Raw genomic sequence first — 19,064 nt, 5'->3', positions numbered from 1 at the left:
TATTTAAACCATAGACTTCGTTTATCAAAGCAAATGAAGGAATGAGAATGAAAATATAAAAAAATTACTGCTAAAATGTATATTAAAAATATCAGACTAGTATGCTGTTAAAAAGCTATTTTATATATATATATAACAAGTCCTGTATGTACAGGGAAGGAAAACTGTACATCCTTGACCCTTTTTATTCTTCCCCTCCTTCTATTTGTACATCTAACCTCCTTCCATCAAACAACAGACAGAATGAGCTCAGAGTGGAGATGAGAGATAACCAGTGATCACAAGAGGGGCTGAAGGAATGGACGGAGGCAATGAAGGCAATGCAGAGACGTCAGGTCTCTTTAAATCAGAGTCGGACTCAGTGGACTGAAAACACATGCTCACAAACAGACACGTCCTCGCACACACAAGGGGAAGGGAACCATGTGTCAGCATACGGGCAGATGAGAGTTAATCTCTGACCAGTGAAACGAAGATGGAGTAATTGGGGAACAGGAATGAATTATTAACAAGTGAGTGTCAGGCCCAATAAGAGGAACTCTGCTCTGTGATTAACCAATCAGAAATGATTGATAAACAGTATGGAAACTAACAGCTGTAATGCTGGCGAGCCATTTTATTAGCTCGGAAGGAGGGATGGAAAGAAAAGAGAGAAAGAGGGGGAAAGAGAGGCTCTTTTCCAAAATCTAGCGATCAAAACCATTTTAAGCCATTATAGGCACACTTCAGACATGAAAGCTGCTCCGAAATGTATGCTGAATGATTATAAAGATCGAACTTGTATAAAGATCATATTAGTTGAATAAAATAAAAATTAATTACAATACATTTTGTAGAAAACATGATTAACATCAAACTTAAATCTGAAATGTATTATTTGATTTAAAGTCAAAATGCATAAATTATCAGCCCACGTTTTAAATATTTACATTAATTAAATATTCAAAGTGTATTTAATGCAGTTAATTTACTAACCTAACTGTACAATGCAGTAAAATAAAATAAAATAAACTTTATTTTAATAACAAAAAAAACTGTAGTATTTTAGTAACATTAAATTTAAATATAGTATACCATTATGTAAATTATATATATTTATGTATGTATATTGGATTCACTATTTTTAGGTTAAGAAAACATGAAACTGAATTAAACTTTAAATATATTATATTATATTATATTATATTATATTATATTATATTATATTATATTATATTATATTATAATATATTATAAAGTTTTATAGATTCATTGTTTTTAAGGGAAGAAAGCATGAAACTGAATAAAACTTGATAAAAAAGTTAACTGGATTAAATTAAGATTATTAAATAATTCTGTTACCTTCTAAAATAACTTAATTTGGCTAAATTGTAAGAAGAGAGAACACGGCAATCGCAAAATACACAGCAACAAACGTTTTGAGAAAAAAATCATTCAAGACAGCAGACAAGTCAAGAAAAATATTGATTATATCTAATATAAAACTAAACATATTGATAGAAATGTTATCTAATCCAAACATTTGATTCGAGTCGAAGCACTAAGAAGTTAGTCACTTCTGTAGTTGACAGACAACAAGGCAGCTGACTAGTTTTTGGAACAGAGCAAGAGAGAGAGACAGAGATTGTTCGAGACAAGAAGATAAAGCTATAACAGAACAAACTGCCCTGATGCTACATCAGACTGTGGGCCGCAAGCAACACTTCAGTGCATGTTAGTGTGTGTGTGTGATTGACTGAGTGTTGATTTATGTAAAAATTAGGGGTGAAAGGGATATCTGTTTACCTGGTCCAAGGTAGAGTACCTTGACTTGAGCGTGATGACCTCATCCAGGTGAGCCCTGAACTCTCTCCGTGAGGCCTGGAGGAAGCCACAGGACAGTAACTCACCTGATACAGCCTTCCTCATCAACAAACACACACACACACATACTTCACAATATACACTGTCACAAACACACACTCTAAGAATCATCTAACACTGATATGAATAAAATGAGGGGGAATCAAGCGAGGTCAAAACAGCAAAATAATCCCACTTCTACTACGCAACCAAGGAGGAGCAAAGCAGCGTGTGTCTCTGTGTGTTACGCTGGGCTTTCAGCGGATTGCCAAAAACAAAGGAGGCTTCCATGGGTAATGAGCACTTAAAGCTCATTTCTATAACCCCTCCAACTTAGTGAAACTGGAAGTGTTGTAGAAAAGAACAATTTTATGAGAGATAAAAGTCTTGAAGGACAAGAGTGCATTTGGTGGTTATTAAAGCTGCCATAAGCAATTTAGCCATCATGTTAACTTCTGCCACCATCGCTCATCCCTTCAAACACTCTCCCAAAAGCCATCCTCTAAGGGCGAATCGGATTTCACATTTCACAAACATGTCTTGATCAAATTTAACTCAAAAACTAAAGAAAAAAAAATAATAACAAAAAAAATCACCCTCCACCCTACAATTCTCATTACCGCAATGTAAAAAAAAATATATAAACTTTTTTTTTGTTTAATCAAATTTTCGTTACTGTAATGTGAAAAACAAAGATATATTATTTAAATGGTATGACATTATCTATAAAAGTATTTACGAATCATGATAGCATTTATTGGCTTTGATATGTAAAAAAAATAAAAAAAATAAATAAATAAATAAATAAAACATGTTTTAAAGACTATTACAGTAATGAGAATCAGCTTTGAGAATAATAGGAAATGTAAAAACAAAACAAAAAAATAATAACAAAATATCAATAACTACAAAGATTTGGTTTTGGGCTGATGGAGTATTTAAAAAATATTGCTTACAGCAGCTTCAAATGTTTTTATCAATTTTGAAAAATACTGCACTTATGATGTTTTGCATTAAACAAATGATTGATTCTGTGTCACTTCATCCTTATTTAGGAAAGAAAAGCTCCGACTTCATGAGGAACTAATGAATTGAAGGACACACATAAACACACAAAACAAACTTAAAGGCGTTTTTGGGGGTAAATAAACCAATGTGACAGACTTGCTTCACAAGGATGAGCTGTGCACATGTGAGGTATGTGTGAGCAATGATTGGCCGAGTCTCTGAGAGGGGCGTGGTTAGTCGCAGGGTGATGGACGGCGCTGTGTAAAACATGCTGTACCTCTGTGACACTACAAGTGGATGAACAGGAGGTGAGCCGGGCCTGGTGCAGGGAGAGAGGGAACAGGGAAGACGAGGGTTAACACTGCAGCCACAAGCAAGGGAATCACATACAAACAGCATTCCCGTCATTATAGCGGATCACTGGCATGTGCTGACCAAGACAGGGAGAGAATACATTCAGGAAACCCCACTGCCAGTTTGACAGGACCTCCAGAGAGAGATTCTTTTCAAACAGAAACATGCAGCAAAAAAAAAAAAAAAACATATACATATATATATATATATATATATATATATATATATATATATATATATATATATATATATATATATATAATAAAAAATGTAATATTAAGTTATTATTTACTCTGCATTTCATTCCAAACTTGTTTGAATTTCTTTCTTCCGTAGAAGACAAAAGAATAAATGTTGAAGAATGTGATGGCTACTCTTTTCCATATTATGATAGAGAATTAGGATGTAGTTTGTGAAGCTACAAAATGAGCAGGAGAAAAAAAATACAATAAAATGGGGTCCCAAAAAGCCATGGCAATGTATTAATAATTTGTTTGCATGAACTGACCACATTAATTCTCTGCAGGTCATGTGAAGGGCTCCATACAATTTAATTTTAAGATTTTCAGTAAATTTTGGTCTATTAATTCATTTACGGTAAGAGCTTGACAACCCAGATTCCAATTTACTATCAATTTACTACATGCAAAATGGACAGTATATTCTGCAGCATTTATCCTGTTGTGTCACATTGATAGAAGCAAATCATGTGGGTTTTGAACAATAAGAGGGTGAATAAATTATGGGAGAATTTTTTTTTCCCCTTGAGGACGAATAATGGAAAACTGGATTTCCCTTGTTTAATCTACCCCACTGACACTTCCTCCCTCCATTTAGAGCAACAAAACTGCTGCAAAAAGGTCATTCAGAAATCGCCATGGTTACGACATCACAACCATGAGCACATTAACATATAATGTGTATTATGAAAATCAACCTTCTCTGATGAACAAGAGTGTGAATTACGCTGGTATATCTCCCATGCACTTAGCTATTCATAACACAGAATATGGTCACTTTAATAGACCGCTAATGTTGCGGTATGTGTCAACACATGTATATGTGAATAAACATGGTTTATATTAACAGAATGGCCATGAGATACAGGATGGATTGATGTGTGAATATGAAGATCTAAACCCTTGTAAAAGGACACACACAACTGGACAAACACATACTATGAAGAACTAGAGCAAGTCAAGATTATAACACACCACTATATGTCCTTGATGTCTTCCACCTGCCTTTAACCTTGCACACACACACACACACATACATTAATGAAAAAATTAAATGCAGAGGCACTGCCAGATACAATATGTATCTCTTCTACAACTGTCACACAGCTGTAAGATTCAATGACAGGGCTGTGTAGTAATCAGCACAGCAAGCACAAGGGCCTGTTCTCCCCCTCACCTGATCTTCAATCTCCTCTCCATTCATCAGTTGAACAGAGAGAGGAGGTGGGGGTGGGGTTAGCTCAGGGGCAAAGGGTCATCGGACGGTCAATGTGCATTTATTATACTTCCAGTCATGGTAAGCCTGGGTATGTCTCTCAAACTAACACACGCAATCTAAACATGTTTGCAGTGTGCAGTAGGGCCTAGATCAGAGAGGGGATTCAACAGTGGGGGCCCGAGTCAATGTGCTGTTCAAGGGGCCTGGAAACGCTATGGCGGCACCCTGGTAGCTAAAAAAACACCAACCTAAGAACAAAGCAAAGCAAAATATTATTAACTAGACTGCAGATCTTTTCCCACTATGTTTGTATGCACCAAACCAACATAAAACTATTAGAATAATCTTTCACCCAAAAATGTAAATCTTGTCATCAATATACTCACACTAAAGTTGTTCAAAACCTGTATGAATTTCGTTTAGCTGTTTAACACAGAAAATTGTTTTGAAGAATGCTGGTAACCAAGCAGTTATATGGAAATAAAATATGGAAAGAAAAATACTATGGAACTCAATGGCTTTTGTCAACTCTTTGGTTAGGCCATCCTTAAAAATATTGTTTGCCGTAACCCGACCGACCCTGTAAATTTAGGACAAACTTTTTTTTTTGCTTTTAGTCCGTCTTGCTTGATGTAAATTTGCATTAAGACCGACCAATTTTTTTTAAACTCTTCAAACAACTAATACAAAAGCAATAAAATTATATGAATTATATTTTAGTAAGTATTGTAAATATATAAATTGCCTAGGCCTACATACAAACGAAGGCTACGTTCTCTAAAACCCTGTGACGTCACCTATGTTTACACGGATGTCACACTATGGCCTGTGCGTTTGCTTCGTTTCCTCTCATTCATTGTCAGAGTCAACGGTTCGCGCTTGGTAATGATGGCTGTGGCTCCAGTAAACAAAATGTTCGCGGTCACTGTTCAAAGTCATACGGGTTCGGGCACCATAAAACATCTAAAAAATTCATTAAAACAGCTCGACACCGCTTTAACTTGGCACGAAGTTCTGGAAAAACTGTGCCCAGATCTTTTCCCATCCCTTCTCCCGTCTAGTCTAAAACCATGACTGTCACTTTATGTTCGAAAATCTATTGCACGAATCGATTGGACCAACCAACACAAGTTTCGAAAACGAATATAGGACATTGATTTTAACGACCTTTTCTTGGATCGCGTCCAGTTTTTTTTTTTTTTTTTTTTTTGGAACACGCTTCACACAGCAACTGTAGCTTCAGACACACACACAACTGCAATAACAGCCAGTGTGTCACTGCCCTTAGGGCGGGATTTGCGCTGAACGCAGAGACTTCCGCCACTTAATATGTTCGTTTGGAAACACGAAAATGTACCTATGTTCTGCTAACAAAATATTGCATTCGGTCATTCGGTACACACGTGCACCAAACCGAAAGCCCTGTACCAAAACGGTACGAATACACATACCGTTACACCCCTAATAATTGCAGTATGATATTTCCTCCTATTAACGAATGTTTTAACAGAGAAACACTGTTTTATATTTTCTTGTTCTGTGCAGTTGAAAGATGTGACTGTAATTTAGTTAGGGATGCACAATAAATATGGGCCGATAATTAATGCGAATCTCATCAGTTAAGCCGGTTCTCTAATCAGCGGTAAATTTCATCAAGTGTGTGATTTCACATAGAGCAGCTGTCACTACATAGAGCCATTGTTAACTGACAAGCTGCTTGAATCCTTGTGATAATGAACGTGAATTTGCTCAGCTTGTTAGTCAACAATGGCTCTGTGCATTAATTATCGGCCGATACTTATCGTGCACCCCTAAATTTAGTATTAACAGTTGTTTAATTACAGTTTCTTTTTTTAGTCTCCTCTGTATCTGTCCGTTTGCTGAAAGCCCCTCCAGGCAGTAACCTTAGCCAACCCTACCCAGCAAGCACACACCAGTTGAACACACCACACACTCGCTTCAGTGCACACACAACACACACACTGTCCCTCCAAACATCCACACAGCTCCAGCCACTGAAGTGCAGGCTGAGCTTCAGTATAAATCTCTCTGTCTTTTCTCTAGTGATCATCCTTATTCAATTAATCTTTTCCACAGGTCAAATGAACTATTTTGCTAGTGCTGATATGTGCTTTGCTAAATTCTGCGGCTAAGTACTTGACATGCCACAAAAGATGTTGTTGTAATTATTGAAAAGATTGTATTAATTAATGAAACATTACAATCACCACATCTGTTAGAAAACTTAAAGCTGGAGTCCTGGATTGGTTAATACATCCCAGCTGTGATAAAATAAATGATAAAGGTTCAGCATCTAAAGATTAAGGTCTATTAAGATCATTTGTTTACATGTCAGACACTAAATAATCTAGCAGAGAGATGCCATATTTTGAAAAAAAAAGAAAGAAATGTGTATATGTATATATATTACAATTTATTTTCATAAAACGTCTGGTTCAAAACTACTTGCTTCTCCATATAAAACTGCATTGTATCTCCATAATGACATATGAAAGTATTTGCATGTCAGAATAAATATTATAGCAGAGAGATGGCATGTTTTGCTTAATAATAAAAATATAAAATCTTAAATGTTACATTTTAACATATTATATGTAATATCCCCCCCCCCCCCCCCCCCCGAATTAGAGCAATTACATTGTATTTGGAATTATCTGATATAATTCTTGAACATTTTTGTGTTTACGTATATTATTGGTTTATAATTTTTTATTATATTATAATGTAGTTTTTTTTTTTTTTTTTCTCAATTAAAGCCAGGCCATTACATTGTATTGAAATTATATTATCAAATACATGAAATGTCTGTTTCTGAGAACATTGTATCCCCATAATAAAAACTAATAACACAGATCCCCCTCTACACAAACACACACTATGGACACAAGAGCACATGCACAACGCACAAATGTGTACAAGCACAACATGCAACACGCAAAATAAGATACAGAAGGACACAACCAAGAATGCACAAATCATAAACAAAACATCCTGATTCTCCCTGTGAACTACATTAAGCACATCTCCAAACAGTGGCACCTAATGAGCCTCCATTCAGAAAAGCCACAATAACATGTCCTGGACCACTACATCAGACCACTGCAGCTGTTATGAAACCAAGTGGCTGCTCTGAACGCCGTAGATCATGCACCCTGAAATCATCCTGCCCCACAGATCCCCCTGGAATCAATCTGGAGCCCTACCGTCCTACACCCCTCATGCACGCACATCCAAAACAGACACGTGTAGAACAAAACAGTGACGCATCGGAGTGGAGAAAGACGCCGCTTACCATGCTTTATCCTGAAACACAGAAGAATGTCGCACGTCTCTCGTACACACACGGACATGCACACACACACTACACGCATGAAGCCAGAGAGAGTGTAGGAGGGGAGAAAGAGGTGGAGTGAGACAGCATGCAAAGCGGAGGATGAGTAAAATCCAATTCAATTCAATTCAAGTTTATTTGTATAGCGCTTTTTACAACGCAAATCGTTACAAAGCAACTTTACAGAAAATTACGTTTCTACAATATTTAGTAGTAGCTTATAAATGGTGACTGTCGGTTTGTGCACGTATGACAGGATTTTTAGAAAAAATTAATACAAGACCTAGTCAGCCAGACGATGAACATTATTAATATTATTAATAATTAATAGTTATTATATGAAGCAGTCACACTTGTAGCAATATTGTAAAAACCACTGGGATCTAAATTGTGTAAAGTGCAACCACAGATTTGAGGCATATACAACATAACAGAGTTGACGGCTGTGTGATTTCTGAAATCAGATCGGCTCAGGCAAAGCATCTCAGTGGGTTAAGAGAGGGAAACAGAGAGTGTAGAAACGTATTAAGAATTATTATCTCAGCATTTAGGGCATATGGAGAGCTCACAGCCAAACAGTACCTTATGTAACAGCTGGACGTTGTGCTGAGGGAATGCAGTGAGCGTGCGTGCGTGTGTGTGTGTGTGTGTGTGTGTGTGTGTTGCTTCCGGTCATCTTGAATGATGTATGGGAATGGTTTTGATCACACGCTCTTTTCACACTGCAAACAAATCAAGTTTTGTTTCATATGCTATATTTGGCCCTGATTATTATTTTGAGAAAATGTGTTCAGACTATATACTGTAAAAAAAGATGGACGATTCGTCTCCATGTCCTCCCACTGTAAAAAAGTGAAGCCGCTACCATCTTGAGTAAATTACATCATTTGGAGCCAGAGTCTGCACAGTAGAGATTTTTTCGGAGCCAGAGTCTGCGCAGTAGTGATGTGAGGTGGTGCCACGGTATCAAACTCCCGCCCAAACTCCCACAGACCCAATTAACCATAACAACACGCCCCGTGGCCAACCACCAGGGGGCGATCAAAGAGCCCGCAGCTTCACTTTTCGGAATATGTTCATTTCAACTTTACAATGCAATTTTCAAGGCATATAAATTTGTTTTTTTTTTGGGGGGGAGGCCCCACCAGTGTCACACGCACACACAGTGTTGGGAGTAACACCTTACAAGTAATGCGAGTTACGCAATCAGATTAATTTTTCTTAAGTAACTAGTCAAGTAACTCATTACTTTTTAATTTAGAAGGAAATATCTGAAAACAGTCAAATGCAAACCTGCAATAATTAGATGTTAAATAAGACAAATATCATTTCTGCATTTAATCCCATTTTATTAACCAATGTCTTTGCTACTGACCTTCGAATTCAACCATACTAATAGGCAAAAATTAGGCATTTAAGTTTCATAGTGTTGAAATTTCTTCTCCTGCATCATATTCTTCATTCAATTTGTTTGCTGCGCCCTCTACTGTTGTTTCACTTTTGTAAAATATTTTTTTTTACATTAAAAACAAACAAGCAAGCCCTGCCCAGATTTAAAAAGTAACGCAAAAGAAACTTAACACATTACTTCCCATAAAAAGTAATGTAGTTTTGTCATTACTTACTTTTTTAGGGATTAACGCAATATTGTAATGCATTACTTCTAAAAGTAACTTTCCCCAACACTACACACACACACACAATATTCTCCACACATTTGTGAAGCTGCAATGCCTATTTTTTTCAGGTCTGTGAATTCCCAGATGCTCAATGTGATATGTGCACCGCTCAACAGTGCGCACACACACACACACACACACACACACACATCTTAGCACGTTCTTTACTGTATGTAGCCTCTAGCTGTTAAGTGCCACCCGACACCCTTGTTTAGCAACTAAAGCCAAACTGCCAGACACTTGTCAAAAAAAAAAAAAAAAAAAAAGTCAGCAGAATTAAAACCCAGCCTGAGGTCAAAGCTGAAGCTTAGAGCACTTTGCCGGAATTCTGCTTATCACAGTCATTTCACATACATCCAAAGAAACAAACAATAAAAAGAGGGCTTAACATTTCCATTATATACTTCAAGTACTCTGCAGTATCAACTTTCCAAAGTCTGACACAAAGACATACAAAAACTCTGATCTGCTAAAGGAAGACACACTTGTAATACACACTGTGTTCACTAGAGGGAGACAAAAAAGCACCACTAATCACTTATTCACAGCATCTTGACAGATTTCACACACATATGATGTGTGCACTTACCATCTCATGCACTAAACAGGCACACGATTGACCCTCTGCACTTAATGTGTTCTTTTGAATGTGTTTTTCTCTGTCAGGGGTGTCCACAAAAAGTGTAGGGTGTCATGTCTGTCATTTAGTGAATCAAACTGTACAATTAAAGTCTAAAATGGATTCTGAGGATGCAAGGACACAGCAAGCATCGTCAGGGCCACATCAGGAAAAAACCCACATTTATACCATGACATTCTCAAAAATAAAAAACTGAGGAAACAATTGAGAAAGAAAAGTCGAAAGTATCTTACTGTCACACACTAAACAACAAAATATAGTTTGTTATAAACAGCACAAAACTATGACTCTGTTCAGTAAACAACTCAGTCAGTCAAAAGTTGAGATGAAAGTGTATGTATGACAATGTATGAAGTGACTAAATACTAAATGGCTGACAGAATGTGAGTAAGCTAACTGTTGCAAAAAAAACAAAAAAACAAAAACAACACAGCTCCTGAACACCTTAAAGAAAAGAATTAATTAATTTTAAGAATTAAAAGTTAATTTTATCACCATTGGATCTAAAACAGCAAACTATTAAATGCTAAAGGAGGAAAATCTAAATGGTCAAACTTCAAACTCAGGCAGTGAAGAGTTCCCGCCTCTCATCTCACACAACCCAATGAGCAGAGTCACTGCTGTCTGGAATGCAAAGCAGTGTGTCAAGCAGCCAATGAGGTGGCAGCAGATGAGGATCCAGCCATGGAGGATACGGAGTGCATGACAGAAAATAAAGCTGAGGGGAAAAGGAATGGTGTGAATAAAAGGTAAAGGAGTGGAGTCTTACTTTGGGGGTGGGGCAGGAGGCAGTGGAGAGGCGGGACTGCTGAGCACAAGGAGACTCTGAGGGCGTGGAGCTGAGAGAGGCGGTGTCCCGCGGCAACACCTGCACACCTCGTGAAATGATGGACTCTGGGATCTGTTAATAGAAAACAGGAACAGTCAAATTCAGTTAAGAACTAAAAAAATATTCAGTATTTTTACTTACAGTGCCATTTAAAAGTTTTGAGTCAGTAAGAGTGTTTTTTCTAAGATATTGATACCTTTATTTAGCAAAAAAAATACATGAAAAGCTCAAAAGTAACAGTAACTGCATTTATAATGTTATAAAAGATTTGTATTTCCGGTAAATGCTGTTCTTTTGAACTTCGTATTCTTCAAAGAATCCTCAAAAATGTGTCACTGTTGCCACAAAAATATTAAGCAGTACATTAAACTGTGTTCTACATTGATAATAAGAAGAAATGCTTCTTGAGCATTAAATCAGAATATCAGAATGATTTCAGAAGGATCTTGTGACACTGAAGACTGGAGTAATGATGCTGAAAATTCATCTTTTCTATCAGAGGAATAAATTACATGTGTGTGTTGGCTAGCATGCTGCATAGCATTAGCCAATCAAAACAAAGCATATTTACATTTAGAACTCTCAAAGGTACACCAGCATCAACTGTGGTAAATAATCATGTAACACTACATTAACCTTGATTCATATAGACTTTTGCCTACTACAGGAGCAGTACCCGCCACACGATGTCGACAGAAAGTATCAATGAACCTCCCCAGACCAATATTTGAAACACCATTATCTATACAGAGTGATATCTGTTACTGTATTCAGACTGCGACTCGCTGCCTTTGATCCAGAAGGCGAGTCTTCGTGCGGTAACAAACTGCAGCCATGCTGTCTGGGAGAACTGTGCTGGGATTAAGCAGGAGTCTGATGGGCAGAAAGGAGAAGAATGCAGGGATCTTCCACAGGAACGCTGGGGCTTAACGGAGTACTAATTAACACTGAGGCTAAATCAAGGCCTCACAAGAAAGAGCAGCTCCACAAGCGCTTTAATTACCCAGCACAGAAGCTAACCCTGTGCTAATAATAGCACTCGACTCAACCTCTGCCTTCCCATGAGACTCGAGCTACGAGCGCTCCCTGTGGAGAACACAGTAATGCCAACCTGCATGACCCCATTATAATTACTATATAAAGACAGCTAATACAGGATATAAGTACTCAATCCTCTGCTATCAGGGGAAAAAAAAAAAAACTTTACAAGACCCGGCATGGCTGAACAACAAGACAAATATTGCTTGCTAGAGAATAAACTGATAGAACGCACAATAAAAAGCTATAGAAAATGAAAGTAAGTGTTGCTCATCCGTGTTGTGGGTGGTTGACAGGGTGTTATTTACTGGCAGAGTCCAACAAAACTAGACCTGGAGGTGCCGATCTATTTGGCCATTATATATATTGCTTTAAAGTATAATCATTTCACATTCAGAATAATGAAGTTTATGATTTTATTTCTCTTTAAATTAAATAAATGTGAAAAAAGTATACATATGATATATAATTATATAAAGTTAAATTGTATAAATGTTTGCTGAATATTAAATTAAAATCAAATAATATTATAAGCGGCGGTAAAGCTTTATACATATTGATATTAAAGAATTCACATAAAAGTAAAAAAATGTATAGTAGATTAGTAGTATAAAGTCAAAAAGTCTGACCTGGATTTGGCAATTCTATGATATTTGGTCTACGGGGCTGTTCACACGGAACACGTTTTTCTTTTCCAATATACTACTTTTCCATTGTTTTTCTATGTAAATGCATGCAAGACGGACGTATGACAGTTGCACTTGCGTCTTTTGCTGTGTCTCATGCAGTGTCAAAAAAACTGGACCAATCAGAAGGCCCCGGAGGCAGGGCAAGCATTGTGAGCTTTTGTTTACAGCAAGTTGGCATGGCAACTGTTTTATTTGAAGGTAAGATGGCGTTGTTTTAAAAACAAAAGGCGTTTCTCAATGTCAAGGAAAGATCCTCGGAAGCCAGAATTTCGAGGATGCTACGTCATCGACATTCGTTCAAAAAATATCCCATACATAGGAAAGGATGCATATGTGTAGCCTTTGCGCTCTCAAATCACCCACAATCCTATGCGTGCAGCTTGTTTAAAAATGCAAAAATGTTGAACGTTAGCGGAGTCGAAGCGCTAACGGCTTTTATTTACGTTACCAAACATTTGTTATAACAGTAGTAAATATAAGTAAAGTTTAACATTTAAATGCCAGTACAAATTACTACCATATTGATATTGTAAATTATACAAATACAAATTACGTTATTGATGGTTAACTGAACCGGACCTGTCATTTAACAATTGTTAGCTTGGTTGCGTCACCAGCATTTCTTTAATAAATAACTAGTTAAGTTGTCCAAAGTAATTTAACGTTAATATTATTCCATTATACAATTCACAGCATTATTCAAACGGACCTTTTCACTGACGTAATGACGCAATGACATGCACTTGCTAGCTTGTTCCATTTACGTGTCCTCCAGATGCTTAAGAGGAGCCTCGCCTAACTTCTGAAGGAAGTGACTTTGAAGGACCAGTCCTGCAATGGAAGTATCCTTGACATTGAGAAACGCCTAAAGAGTTCCGTTTTTACGTTTTTAGATGCAAATACACATTGTTTTTTTCTGTTTTATTTTCAAGCAATAGTAATAGTGGTGAAGCAAATCAAACAATAATAAATTGTGATGCCATTTCATTTCTTTGATTGGTTGGTTTTGAAACTGGAGGTTTAAAAGGGCCAATGGAATGGCAGATGAATGTGGAATAGTAGGCGTGGCTTACCGTATCGCTGCAGGAGCAGGTGAAATGGGAGGGAATGGAGGTGGACGGGATGAAGCCACTCAAGGGCTTCCCACCTTTTGCCATGACAACGGCATGGCTGGGATGAGACATCATGCTCTGATGATGAACATGAGATGCATAAACATGACAAGAGACGTGACACATGCAAACACAAAACAAAAGTTGATTTAATGGAACATCAAGGGCAAGAGACAATGGAAAGAGAGACTTAAAAGGGCAGCGTGTTATTTTTTCAATGTCAAAATACTTTCTCCTTGAAATCACATGAAAATGCATTACCATTATCATTGTTATTATTATTATTATTATTATTATTAATAGTGACGCTCACCTTAGCAGCAATGGCAGCTGCTGTGATGTGAGAGGAGCCGCTGTCCTCTGTGGACGCCACACCACTGTCCTTCTTCTCCTCGTCCTCTTCCTCACACTGCACACCCTTGTCTTCTGTCTGCTTGTGTGGGCTGGTGGTGGGTGGAGGGGAGAGGGGCGGTGGGGGGGACGGCAGGTCTTCTAGAGCGTCGTGTACCTCCTTCACCTTCACTATGGCGTCCCGCAGCAGGTCTATGGCGTGCGGCAGAGCAGGCAGGATGAACTGGAAGCACTCCTGAGACGAAACAAGTGGAAAAATTTATTTTAGACATGCTTCAAGCTTAAATTATACGGAGACAAAATCAAGACAAGCTTAGACAAGACAATCTCAAAGTCCACTCCTAAGGGAGATGTTTAAAAAAATGTTTATAATGGCTCGTTTGACTACGTTTTCTGGGATTTGTGATGTCACAAAGTGGCCCTATTAGCATAGACACCACAGAGTGAGAAGCAGCAGTCCGCCATTACTGTTTTCTTGCTGTAGCTGCTGAAGATACAATGTCAGTGCCAAAGAGGCATTACAAGTGTTGTGTGTTGGGATGCACCAACGAACATAGGAGTCTCCATAGACCAGCTATCCCGTTATTTTTATCGACCTGTACTCCCAGTCCGTGTAATTCATATATGCGCATTTACTGCACAGTGCCGTCAGATCGCAGGAGCTTGAGCTCTTTAAGCTCCACCCTCTTCTGAACATAATAATATAATAAGATTTGATAAAATAATTAAATAATTATATATTAAATACAAATATTATAGTGTTTTTTTTTTTCAAAAAACAAAACAAAAACTATTTAAAAAATTACATGTTCTAAAAGTAAATAATAGTAAATAAAAAAAAATCACTACACAAGCTAAGATAAATGACGTAGCATTTTTTTTTTTTCAATTTTATACAATATTTTACTTTCTGGTGCTTAAATAATATGTACTGTGAGCTTTTCCTTTAAGATTAGAACAGTGGAATAATAACTCAAAAAAAAAAACAAAAAAAAAACTAATTCATCTGTTGTGCTGTATCTCCTCAGAGTTCAACATTATCTAGCTCCTGGCATCGAGTGTACCGTTTAGCAGTAATGTGAGGTCTTTTACGGCATAAATACCTCTTGTTCTCCTCCAACGTAACAGGCCACTATCTATCCGGATCCCCTAATAGGTTGACATACAGGCCAACATATTGACACTAACTTAATGGAATTTCTAATACAGTTGGACATCCTCCATTTTGAGGGGCTGAAGTCCGATAAGGACACAGCGTGTGAACTTAACACAGGTGGCCAAACTCGACTGCTCTTAAACCACATTTCTTAAGTACTTCTGACAAGGGACATTAATAATAATGAAGGAAAGGACGGCAGCGGGGATGGAGACCGGTCTAGGGAGGGTTGATGCAGTGGACTGTTTCCCCGCAGGTCTGATGTGGTTGCATCTCTCCGTTTTGGTGACTCAGAGTGAAAACGAAGATTAATGTGTGGAGACATCAGCAGTCCATAGGCTACTTCATGTCCTCTTGGTGCATGTAGGGATGGTCTATTTTTGTCTTCCCAGTGCAAGGTGAGGCACGTGTGTGCACAGACCCTCCTGATAAGAGCACGCTGCTCTGTTGAAATAATGGCACCTGAGCTCAAAGAAACAGTGATGGGCAACTCAGACATGTTGACCAGACAGGAACATGCCAATATGTGATGTGTGACATGAAGCCACATTATTCTATAATCATTTCATGTCCAGTTTCCTCGAGACAACAGTAGATATTCCTACAATTTTTCAGAGGTAAGACATTACAAAACAACTGGACACCAACACAGTGTCCTAACTGTGCTCGACTTCATTAAGCAAAGCAAAATACTTTTTTTGGTTGCTTGGTTTCTATTTTGTTGTGTTAAACTGATCGAAGAGCAATGCATCTAACGAACATTACCATTGATGCGTTTTCCAATCCAAAATATACAGGTGTTTCTTTTTGGCTTTTTGTCACATTAAAGCCATTTTGGATACTTAATACATTACCAAACAATAAGATAATAAACAATTCCATCATAAAAATATAATTTATAATGATAATCTATATGATCTAAATAAAGAGTGAAAATAAACATACACTTTTATAATTTAGTTTATTTTAATGAATTAATTTAATATTTTTCAAAGATTGCTACTGTCCCACATTTTTATTTGAAGAAAAAAAAAAAAAAGACAAAAAAAAAAATGAAAATCAGGCAAAAGCCCTATTCGGACGGGACTAGTTTTACAGGGGGTCGTTAGAGAAATATGTTTCACAGACGTACTTGATGATTTTAATCCCGTCCGAATCTGCCACGTCTGTGTTTTTCTCACACAACCTCTTTGATAATTCCAGAGCAAATTACCTACCGTTTTTCAGCAAACTCAGTGATCCTCTGAGAAAACTAATCCCATCCGAATGCGAATGTCTGTGATTGCCGGTGATATTTTATTTCACAACGCGTTTCCTTGTGTGTTTTGGCCAACGTGAATTACCGTAGATGCTCTTTCCGCGCGCATGTTTGATATATTTGCTTACCGGCAAAGAAATAGTAATAAAAAAATAATAAAAATAATAAAATCAAGAGCAAGATCAAGTAAACTGTTAATACCGGCTATTGTAATATCAGCATCAGGTAAGATTACTCACGTTCATTTATGTACTCAGTTACATAATGTTTTAATAAAAAGATAATAATAATAAAAAAAGGAAAACAAGTTAAACTAAAGGAACCACACATTAACATGGTTTTGTTATACTAAATTATTGTTTATTGTGAAATAATACTAAGGCAATCATTCTGAATGAATGCAATGCACGCATACAGAGCAAGTGATCTCTGTGACGCCCAGATGCACAAATCAGACCCTCCCACCTCTGTAATAAACACTGAGATGTTAGTCCCGTCCGAATTGGTACAAGAAAATCGCAGACGTCCGATGGTAAGAATCGAAACTCAAACGTAGTTTAGAAAACTAGTCCCGTCCGAATAGGGCTGAAGAGACAAAAATACAAGACTATGTACTTGACAGCTTTAAAGAGGAAAAGAACAAAAATCCCCAAAAGCATTGAAAATGGCAATCAAATTACAAACAAAGAAACCATTTAAGTTGTTTATTTCAAAATATGCATACTGTTTATAACGAAGAGCATCGAGAGACTGACTTTTTTTACGTCATTCACAGTGTTCCATGATTTGCTATTCTGTTTGCTAATTCTGTTGAACTTATTGTGTAATTTCTAATCAAGCTAACATTTTTCAAACTAAATTGGGAATCCTTCCCCACTTCTCATTCACTCAGGGCAAGGGCAAACTCTGTCCAGAAGTAGAGTCACTGTCAAAGAGGAGGAGCCGGGGCTGTTAGGTGGCTGCTTTAATAGGTCGTGGATGTGGGATGGAGGGATGCTTTTATTTAGGAAGGGAGAGGGGGAGTGCTGTAGCTGAGCTGGACCGAGCATAAAGGGGTTCTTCAGAGTTTAATCCCCTTATCGTCTCGGCTTCTGGACTTCAAAGCAGAGTGCTCCGTGACTGGGGCTGATGGGTAATGAAGATTAATACCACGGCCCTATCAGCAGAGCTCCACGGGAAGGAGCTGTAAAAGGATTGGCCACAATGTTAACGCGGTAAACGAGGGTGAACGTATATATGTGAGAGGTGAAGGAAGGGGAGGGGCGTGTCCTCGTGTTAAACTTATTGCCAGTGTTTATTCATCCTCATGTTGTTCTAAAATATGCTTTTCCATGGAACAGACATTTTTTTTTTTTTTAATTTAATTTGCAAAAAAATCCTGAAATATGCATTTATATATATATACTTAAAATTCTTATTGCATATAAATTAAATAATTAGAATTATAAAATATATAAAAAATTTGATAAAAGGTATATATTTTGTGTTTCATATATATATATATATATATATATATATATACACACACACGCACACAAAACATTTTTTATTTTTTTATTTTAGAGAAAGACGACGGACGAAGAAATGATCAGAAAATATATGCACCATCAGACAGATACACACACACATACAGACAAACAGCTTACCTGTGAGCCCTTCTTGCTCCCGGGTAAATTAATGATGAGGGTTTTGCCTCTGATTCCACATACGGGTCTATGGGAAGGAGATGATTAGTATTTAATCCAATTAGTATTCAAAACACATCTTTTACTCTTGTGCATTTGAGAGTGATAGGCAGAGCAAATAAGTGAGATGAGAGGACAGGTCTGTGCATGTGCATTCACCTGGACAGCATGCCGAGTGGTGTGACATCTAGGGAGCCCATGAGCATTGCTAGGGCCATCCCTGGAGCTTCACGCTCGATCACCTCTCTGGTGGCCTGCAGACGAGACAACACACACACACATATATATATAAGCAACAACAGGTGCATAAACCATCAATCTTTTCTTTTAGGGATGTCAAAAATACCAGTACCAATCGATAATAAGAGTCTTTCTACAGTACAGATTTAGTGCTAGTGCTGTCTGACCCTTTTTTAAGTTTAGTTTTTAGACTTTCTTTAGTCGGTGGTACACAAAAGATAATACTTTGAGAAATGAGGATGAGAATGATGACAATTTTCATTTCCAGGTTTCCTTATCCCTTTAAGACTGTTATGTAAACTGTAAAAACTTTAAGATAAAATGTAAAAACAAAACCACAAAACATAAGGACCCTGTTTAACATAATGTTTCA

At 37.3% G+C, this 19,064-nt stretch overlaps 1 protein-coding gene across 14 annotated transcripts in view; it reads right to left on the bottom strand.

The window, feature by feature from the left end:
- LOC113060651 (gephyrin) overlaps window positions 1–19,064 on the bottom strand; it is a 78,067-nt gene that overhangs the window by 24,392 nt on the left and 34,611 nt on the right. For 3 of the 14 annotated variants that reach the window (XM_026229741.1, XM_026229743.1, XM_026229746.1), the window contains exons 5-11: window positions 18,611–18,705; window positions 18,413–18,479; window positions 14,315–14,587; window positions 13,963–14,079; window positions 11,103–11,234; window positions 3,128–3,169; window positions 1,786–1,899 (exon numbers count right to left, since the gene is read on the bottom strand). In XM_026229741.1, the coding sequence (XP_026085526.1) occupies window positions 1,786–1,899; window positions 3,128–3,169; window positions 11,103–11,234; window positions 13,963–14,079; window positions 14,315–14,587; window positions 18,413–18,479; window positions 18,611–18,705 (840 nt within the window). The remainder of the gene's footprint in view (window positions 1–1,785; window positions 1,900–3,127; window positions 3,170–11,102; window positions 11,235–13,962; window positions 14,080–14,314; window positions 14,588–18,412; window positions 18,480–18,610; window positions 18,706–19,064) is intronic. The other 11 variants (XM_026229742.1, XM_026229747.1, XM_026229749.1 and 8 more) reach the window with 6 other exon arrangements.

The sequence above is a fragment of the Carassius auratus genome, chromosome 42 (genome assembly GCF_003368295.1).
Source record: "Carassius auratus strain Wakin chromosome 42, ASM336829v1, whole genome shotgun sequence".
In the NCBI taxonomy this organism is placed as follows: Eukaryota; Metazoa; Chordata; class Actinopteri; order Cypriniformes; family Cyprinidae; genus Carassius; species Carassius auratus.
Note: the sequence above shows the minus strand (reverse complement) of the source record. Positions and strands in the feature narration are given on the sequence as shown.